Consider the following 8,646-nt stretch of genomic DNA (forward strand, 5'->3'; position numbering starts at 1 on the left):
ATGTTTCGGCAATTATCATGAAATATACCCAAACACAATAAAGTTTGATCCATCAATTTATTATTGAAAGTACAAAACAACCAGAAAACTTGTGTTTTTGATTGAACAAATATGACTGTACGACATTGCTTGAAAGTAACTGCTTCTTGTGTCAGGACAAGCTCCGTCATCTGGTCCATTCGTTCTCTAGGACCTTTCATTAGCTGCCATTACATTTGGAAGTCTTTCAGGCAAACTAGCATCAACCAAGGCCTCCAACTTGGAATCAGCCTGATCTTGGTCGGTTCCTCCCATGTAGCCACTGCTTACAGCTGCACCATAACTGCGGCACATTTGACCTGAAACAAGGCAGAGACACATCAGCCAGGCAAATAATCACGCACCAACTATAAAAACATCAGATCACAACGTTTTGCAATAACTCACCTGTTAACGGGAACTGCATCAGTCACGGCCATCTACAGCCTGATATGTCACCTGTGAGGAGATTCACTGAAGCTTCTGCCAGCCAGTTCATTCTAAAGAAAAAGAGTAAAAGGAGTATTAAGCACAGCAATTAACTTTTGACACAATAAAATGCATGCAACCCTATTAGTCTCTGAAACTCACCACTTATTCAAATACAAGGGTGCAAAGAGAAACTGAACAGTCTAGACGTCAATTGGGACTGTTGTGGGGCATTACATGAGCAAATGTGAGGACTAGTGCAGTGAACAGACTGAGCACAATACTACCCATGACTTAGAGGCCAAAGCTTTTCTTTTGGTGGACTCAGGAGGTGGACCACTACAATCCATAGGAGCTTCTTAGAAACATTCTCTCAATTAACTTTTCCAATCGGGGTAGAGGCCATGGCATGTTGTGGGCGACATCTGAAGCAAAGGACTAGAAACGTATGACTAACTTGAAGGAATTCATGGAAACAATGAGAACTGAGTTTGAAGGATGTGAGCAAAGCAAAAGGAGATTTTTTTACCTCACGTGCATTGGCCTACTTTCTCCACATTTGACCTGACCAGAGAGCAGCATTCATCTCTGATGAGCACTTGTTGGAAGGCGCAACACTCTCCAAGGACTTGTAGGTTTTTGAAGTAGCTGACCTCTTGAACGTAATGAAGCATTAACATGACCAGACTGATGATGATTCCCTGCGTTACATGTGCCACTTTAGGAGATTATTCTTCAAACATCACTAGAAGTTTGATTTCAAACGATCAAGTTGCCAAGTTGATGGTTTCTAGACATTTAAGGATGCACTGAGCCAAAAACCATCTTTACATTTTGAAATCTTGGATCAGGCAGGCAGCTTGTGGACTGGAAGTGGACTTTTAAAAGATTCAAATTACCATTTCTTTCTTAGAAATTTAGAATAAACTGCCAATTAAAGATTGCCCTCCAAATCAAAATGTGCAATTTCAGTGCTTCAAGCTGTTGACTTCTCGTAAGCTTACTTACGCAAGCCTACAGCTATCGGCTAAACTCCCCCATGCGGTAGTTTTGAAAGGCAAAAGAATCAAGGTTATTTTCCACAGTCTGTTTAATAGGCTCCATGAAGCCAAACTGACAAAGAAAGAAAATTGTTGATCATACAAAGAACATAAAGTACAAAACTGTTCCCGGTAGAGATATTACTTTGGGGAAACTAAGTTACATTTTCCAATCATTTAAACAAGATTAGTCCATTTGACAGCACATTTAAAATGCAGATGTTGAGCAGAGCACAGAAGATACCTTGGACAGACTGTAGCATGCTGCAATTTGCAATTTCATGAACAGCCGGTCACTTCGGATGTGCAGTTCACCAGTCTGAAAGGAATTCACTCTTTTGGGAAATTGAACATACAGGAGCCTCAGCTAGATGAAGTTAAATAGTGCAAGGAATTTAGCCAAAATCCCCCAAAAGTCAGTTTAAGAGCAAATGGATCTCCGTTCTCAGTTTAAAAATCTGCCAAGAGGAAGTCAGCCACAGAGACTGAGAGGGAAAATAAGTTAAGGGGAAAAAAAGCCCCAACGTATATATTTCAATATAAAATACTAAAAGGAACACTTTACGTGCTGGACAAAAAGTCTATAGCGATGGTTGTGGCTGTTAAGCTAAATCTGTGTTCGGTCCTCTCATAGGGACTTTACAGAATTAAAATCAGATTACACAGATGCCTTTTAGTTAACAAAAGGACCTTTGAGGAAAAATATGTCCAATTAAACAAGGTAAGAGTTTTTAACTGTAATTTGTAACATGGTTCATTAAGGAATGACCAAAACTCAAGGCTACAATATTTTTAAGATGCTTGAGCTACCACAACAGAACTACAAAACTAAGGTCAGCAATAACACATGGACATTTTTCTTGAGGAGCGCATCTTTGACATACAGCCAGCCAAGTGATGATCTTGAATCAGGATGTTTACTCGTTTGCAGCTGAGGATAAGAAGTGGGCACACAGGTAAAGACACGGAAAGTTCCAACACTGGAGTTTCACAAAACCCCCCTCAACCCTCCCTCAGTTTTTTTATATTGGGGACTCCAGACGATGGGATACGAGCAATATCAAAATATGGACGTTTTCTGTGTTTCAAATTGATGGCCAGCCTCTTTAGAGTGGGACTGTGGGAGGGGGGCTAGCGAAATTTGGCAACTGCATAAAGAGGCATCAAGTTGGTCTCGGTACAAAACTGAGGGACATACATCATACATGTCTTCATATGTTGGGGCTGTGAAGTTTTTACATTAAATGTTTGATGCGGCCTAGTGTTGTATAAATCAGCCTACCAAAACAGGTTACCTTAGGTGTAGTGTAATCAATATTGTATGTAGGATCAATCGGCCGCCGATCGATATCGGCCGATATTCACTCTCTGCCGATCGATCGGTGCTCTCTAAAAATGCCGATCGTGAGAGCCGATCACATGACGTAAAATACATGACACTTTTCTCTGTGCGCGGCAAAACAAGCTCACCAAAATGGCTTCACCAGTCTGGCAGTATTTTAAGGTGTCCGAAAATTACAATAAAATAGCGGTATGCAACGTGTGTGAAGCAGACATCCTGCAGCTCCACCCGCTGTGACGGACCGGTGAGGGAGCAAAAGACACACTAAGAGTTAGACCTAACACACTTAGCTATTTTATCTACCTCTGGAACTAGCTAAACTAGTTTTACATATATTTATTCTTCACTGTCGGGTCACTCATTACTGGATCAGTGAGCTGCATGAGGCTGTCAGGAGAGAGAGGGGGGGGAGAGGAAAAGAGAGTGCTTCCGCTAATTTCTCCCGTGTTATTATCCAAAGTTAATGTAAACTTGAATAATGTACTTCATTTGAATGTAATCATTATGTTGGTTGTTGTTTGTGGAAGTGCCAGTGAATGAGCCCCATTAACTGAGTTTTAAACATCACTTTAAATGGAATATCCCCATATCCCCCACCCACTCGATCGGAATATAGTGATTCCAGCGATTGGCCCCACAATTGGCGATCGAAGCATCCCTAATTGTATGTTTGTACCAATTAATAAAAAAATAAATAGTTAAGTGTTAATGTTAAAATGCCATTTAAAAAAAAACTTTAAACAGCCCCAACATAAGTGTACATAAACAGACACTGTCATATCAAAGAAGCTTACCATAGCTGTCGTATCCATCGCGGTAGGAGCGTTCACCGTATGACCCCTGACCCCTGAAAATAAATAAAATGATTTAATATAAAATCACATTAATTATGGTTCAAGCAAATTGGTCTTGTCTCAACTGGTTTAAAGTCAACTATTTCTTACCTATTGTCTCTGTAGCTTGAGTATCCGCCACCGCTGCTCCTGCTGTACTGGCCACCGCCACCACCTCCTCCAAATCGCCCCTCTCCACTAAAGCTTCTTTCGTTGTAGCTCCTGTCACCATAGCCCCTGTCTCCATTGTATCCACCTCCTGAAACACAAGGTTATGATTGACCAACAGAGCAGAAGCATGAACAGTTAACAGAACATGCTAAAGACAAGCAGACAACTAGTGTCCACCTCTGGAGTAACCTCGTCCACCTCTCCCACGCCCGCTGAATCCACCTCGCTGTCCTCTCTGGCCAGAATTGTAACCTCCTCCTCTGGTGCGGCCACCCTTTCCGGCTTCATCCACGCGAATACACCGTCCATCCAGAGTCTGCAATACATAGGCAATCATGTTTTTAAAGAAATGACAATTTACAAATGTGGCAATCATTAATAAAACTGTTAATATTAAGAAACCAACATGTGTGGAGAGTAAAAACTATTAAAATGACAAGTGATTAATACTTTCTCCAATTTTTTATGTATTTATTATAATTACTTATAGTCTTTAGCCGCATTCACACCGCAGGACTTTCCCTGGTACTTTGGTTCTTTAGTTCCGTTAGTACCAATAATGTTGCGTTCACAACGCCGGGACTACTAAGTGCCGGGAACTCTTTTGGCCATTTTCAGTCCCTGGTGGTACGAACCTGGTGATAAAAGAGTGCCAATTTCTATTCTATTTCTATTGGCTGGGCGAATTGCAAACCACGCCCCGTTAGACTCTGAATTTGTTTTGTTAGGCAGCCATTTTTTTTCCTCGCTACAAATCCACATCCACACCTGAGCGAGTAGTTTTTTGTACTTTAAAGCAGTTATGACCACACGTACTACAACACCGGAGCGGTGGAATGATGAGGAAGTGTCGGCGCTTCTGGCAATTTACTCTGAGGACGGGATGCAGCAGCTTCTACAGAAAGCAGTTCCCAACTCCAAATGTTTTGAGCGATGTTCGCAAAAGCTACTTGAGCTGGGAATCGTGCACAGTGCACACGGATGCCGGGTAAAAATAAAGAAACTCAGGCAGGACTATAAAAAAATTAAAGACCACAGTAATAAGAGTGGTAACGATTTTCTATTGTTATTATATATATATATATATATATATATATATATATATATATATATATATATATTGCCACTGTTTTTTAATACTGACACCTAACTTGCACTAAGGCAGTGGTTCTCAAAGTGGGGGGGCGCGCCCCCCCAGGGGGGCGCAGAGGCATGACAGGGGGGGCGCGAGAGACCAGGGGGGAAAATGGTTATAAAAAAAATAAAAAAAAGATTTAAAAAAAATAAAAAAATCATATTTTGAAAAATTATTGATTGAAAATAATATGATACAGTACTATTACGTCTGGGTCTCTGTGTTTCATTAAGGCTCGGCTCTGTGTGTGTGTGTGCGTGCGTGCGTGTGTGTGACGATCCATTTTGTGTGTGTGCGCGAGCGAGAGAGCGCACCGGAGATTGTTGTTGTTAGCTTCTGGTGCTAGCGAGCTACGCCAACGGATATAAGGAGTTTTTTCAACAACAAAGTGGAGGAGAGTCCTCTCCTGTCAGACTGAGAGACTCAGTGAGCTAAAGGACTCTCTCAGTGTGATCTCAGTGGGTCTCAAACGTTTTGGTCACCATTAATGTAAACAATTATTTCCAAGGCACACATTTATATGATCATTATAGTTATAAAAAAATAAAAGAATCAATTAAAAACAGGTATGAAATACTATATGACATTAAAGGGGAGTGATTTGTAAAATATCCATAAAGAAATAGTAAATCTGTTTACAATTCTGTTTCAAATGGGTGTTGAGAGAGGTATCCATAGATCTCTTCATTTTGCTCTCAAAGTGCACCAGATTGATGCTTTTAACTTCAATATTTAAAATTCTTCCCGGGAGAGCTTGCCCCCGGACCCCCCTATGTGAGATCCACACACACCACCTATAAAAATAGCACTTTACCCCTGCTTACACCTATATGCGGCCGTGAGCTGATTGTCAAGCCTTCATTGTAACAGTCATATGGGTACATAGTGTATGTGCGTGGGGATTGTTGCAGTAGAAAGTTCCACTGTAGCGACCGGTACATTAATGGGAAACCCTAAATGTTTGAGCACCCTCTATGAAACGTCAAGCTACCCCACAGCACCCCCAAAATAAATCTCTGGCGCCGCCACTGAGCCTGACTATTTGTGTTGGGGGGGCCCGACTTTTTTTTTTCTCCAAAGGGGGGGCCCGACAGAAAAAGTTTGAGAACCACTGCACTAAGGTGTGTCTGCTGTTATATATATTGCCACTGTTACATTGTTTTGAAACTACTTACACTTTATTTTACATTTCACACTTTTATTTAACTTCAATTGACATGCATACGACACACCTGGAACAGCGTGATGCCGTTATTGTTATGTCTTGACTGTGCAATAAAACAAACAAACTGGCGAAGCTTTATTTATTGTGTCCCACCCCAAATTTGCAGAATAGAAGAATGTGAGAGCAGACAGGTGTCGGTGATTGAATGTATCTACAATGTTGCAACCTTGTGCAGCAATGGCAGGGCAGAAACACAAGTCTTACACACATAAACACAAGTAATTTATCATGTCATTTGTTTTAGATAAATAAGGGGAAAACACCAAACAAGGGTTAATGTCCTTTTCCAAAATCAGCCTGAGGGGGTAATATATAATAAATACATAAAGATAAAGTCCATTGTTATAATGGGGTATTTTATTTGTAAATTACCCTTATTACCCTTATGAACTCCATCATGTCTGAGGTCGGAAAGTAAACAAACGCCTCATACAGCGGGTGGGCTTTATACCCCCTCCCCCTTCGTGTAGTTCTTCTTCTCTCGTTTTTTTTTGTACTTGCCGTGAAGTGGTTTTGCGGCCTGCCAGTAAACCCAGAGAAGAAGAAGACGAAGTGACGTCAGCGTAATCTTGCCTCAGGGAAAGTACTGCGGTGTGAATGCGATTGGCACTAGCCCCCTGGCGGATTCAGTGCCGTGGTACTTTAGTGCCGGCACTAAAGTACGGCAAGTCCTGCGGTGTGAAAGCGGCTTTTGTTTCCACCTGGATGTGTATTTTTCCAAAAAAGTAATTTGTGTAATTTCTATCTTTAAAATGTTATGCATGCCTCGTACTGTGGGAGTATAAAGTTATTCTGATTGCAAACACGTTGATAGCAGGGGTATTTTGTGAAATTATGTTTACCTTGCCGTTCATGCCGTCAAGTGCATCTTTAGAATCCTCTGAATTATCGTATTTCACGAAGCCGAAACCGCGAGACTTCCCTGTCTCTTTGTCTCTGATCACATCCACTAATGGGAAAGAGGAACGGGGGAAATTAATATTTAAAAACAACATTTTCTAGAATTGAAATAAAATAAAAAAATTACATATATTTATAATTGAAAAAGATAAATATATGTATAACTGTAAAAAAAGTATGTATAACTGTAACAGTAAATAGCCTACTATACCTTTTTCGATGGTTCCATATTTGTCGAAAGCCGCGGCCAGAGAGTCCTCGTTGGTCTCGAAGCTCAGTCCTCCGATGAACAATTTACCTTCGTCCGACATCTTTAAAAAAAAAAAAAAAAACGTTAATATTTACACATTAAAAACTAATTTCCAACATTGGCAAATATTGTCTGCTAAGGCAAAACGAAAGTAAGTAATCGGCAAACCCTAACCACAAAACGATATTCTTGGTGTCAAACAATACAATAAGTCCCAATTAACCGTACACACGCTAATCATGACATTTTATTGTGCATGTTCTCAAATGTAACGCACGGCCACCATTTATAGTTGTTTTCCTAGCTAGGCCGCAGGCGCCTGACCGTGTTGGCCCTTATGTGATAGTATTAGGGAGCCAGCACTTTCACTCTCGGCGCCATTTTGTATCGCGGAGCTGAAGCCCCACTTCTGTCAACTGACAGCTCGGAATGCGGTGACAGGCCACAATATCTTACATAACTTGTTAGCGAGTTAAACCAAAACATTAGTCCTAATACCGATGTTCACCTGTATTCCAACCTAAATCAACTCGATACAATACATTTTAAACTGTTTGACAAGCTTGTGCTGGCAATGCATTCGATTTAATAGAGCATATATCAAAAGTAAGTTATGCCTAGTGAATGCAACATTTGCGAAGTAAATTCACCGTGAAAACATGTCATTAACTATATTGAAATAGCAATTACCCTTTCAGTAGCAGGGACAAGTGAATGCTGAACGGGCTGCAGGTCGAATGAGGGAGGAGGAGGGAGCTCAGCTGTACTGAGCGCTGAGTCTTCTTCTGCAGCACCATGAGACCTGCAGGGCCCATACCGCCCCCTACCTACCGGTGGGGACATCCAGGCCAATCCAAATATAACCATTGACTGTATATTTATTTATATAACAGGAGTCAGCAATCTAAAAAGTTAGTATAAGATTAGTAGAGTAGAAGAGTAACATATAAAAGAAAGAGGCAAGCACATATTAATAAAATAATTAGCAGCGTTAGAAAACGTAAGTTAACATGTATATTAAAGTAATAAGGTAGGAAGTGGCAACATTAATAGTGTGTGAAATATTGAGCTGGCATTTTTATTTATCTGTATAGTTGCTTCCTCTCAACAGCAGTCAGAAGATCCAATAGGTTATAAATATATGTATTAGTTATATATAGTCATACATTTTACTTGTGGTAAAAACATATTTCAATTAGGGCTGTCAAACGATTAAAATCTTTAATCAGATTAATCACAGCTTAAAAATGTATTAATCATGATTAATCACCATTCGAACTATGTCCAAAATATGCCATTTATT

The 8,646-nt window shown here is 40.4% G+C and overlaps 1 protein-coding gene across 4 annotated transcripts; it reads right to left on the reverse strand.

Annotated features, from left to right (window-relative positions):
* Positions 1-38: 38 nt before the first annotated feature.
* On the reverse strand, positions 39-8,175 carry cirbpa (cold inducible RNA binding protein a). Of its 4 annotated transcripts, none has more exons than XM_034196041.1 (8): positions 8,034-8,175; positions 7,305-7,404; positions 7,036-7,142; positions 4,032-4,149; positions 3,774-3,921; positions 3,624-3,676; positions 427-518; positions 39-338 (listed from the first exon to the last, which is right to left on the reverse strand). In XM_034196041.1, exons 2-7 carry the CDS (start codon positions 7,402-7,404, stop codon positions 514-516), a joined length of 531 nt encoding a protein of 176 aa, XP_034051932.1. In that variant the 5' UTR covers positions 8,034-8,175; the 3' UTR covers positions 39-338; positions 427-513. The 4 variants fall into 4 exon arrangements, with proteins under 4 accessions (XP_034051932.1, XP_034051931.1, XP_034051930.1 ...); XM_034196040.1 differs by having other exon boundaries at positions 4,023-4,149; XM_034196039.1 differs by having other exon boundaries at positions 41-338; positions 427-2,418.
* Between the last annotated feature and the right edge of the window lie 471 nt (positions 8,176-8,646).

The sequence above is a fragment of the Gymnodraco acuticeps genome, unplaced genomic scaffold (genome assembly GCF_902827175.1).
Source record: "Gymnodraco acuticeps unplaced genomic scaffold, fGymAcu1.1, whole genome shotgun sequence".
NCBI classification, from domain to species: domain Eukaryota; kingdom Metazoa; phylum Chordata; class Actinopteri; order Perciformes; family Bathydraconidae; genus Gymnodraco; species Gymnodraco acuticeps.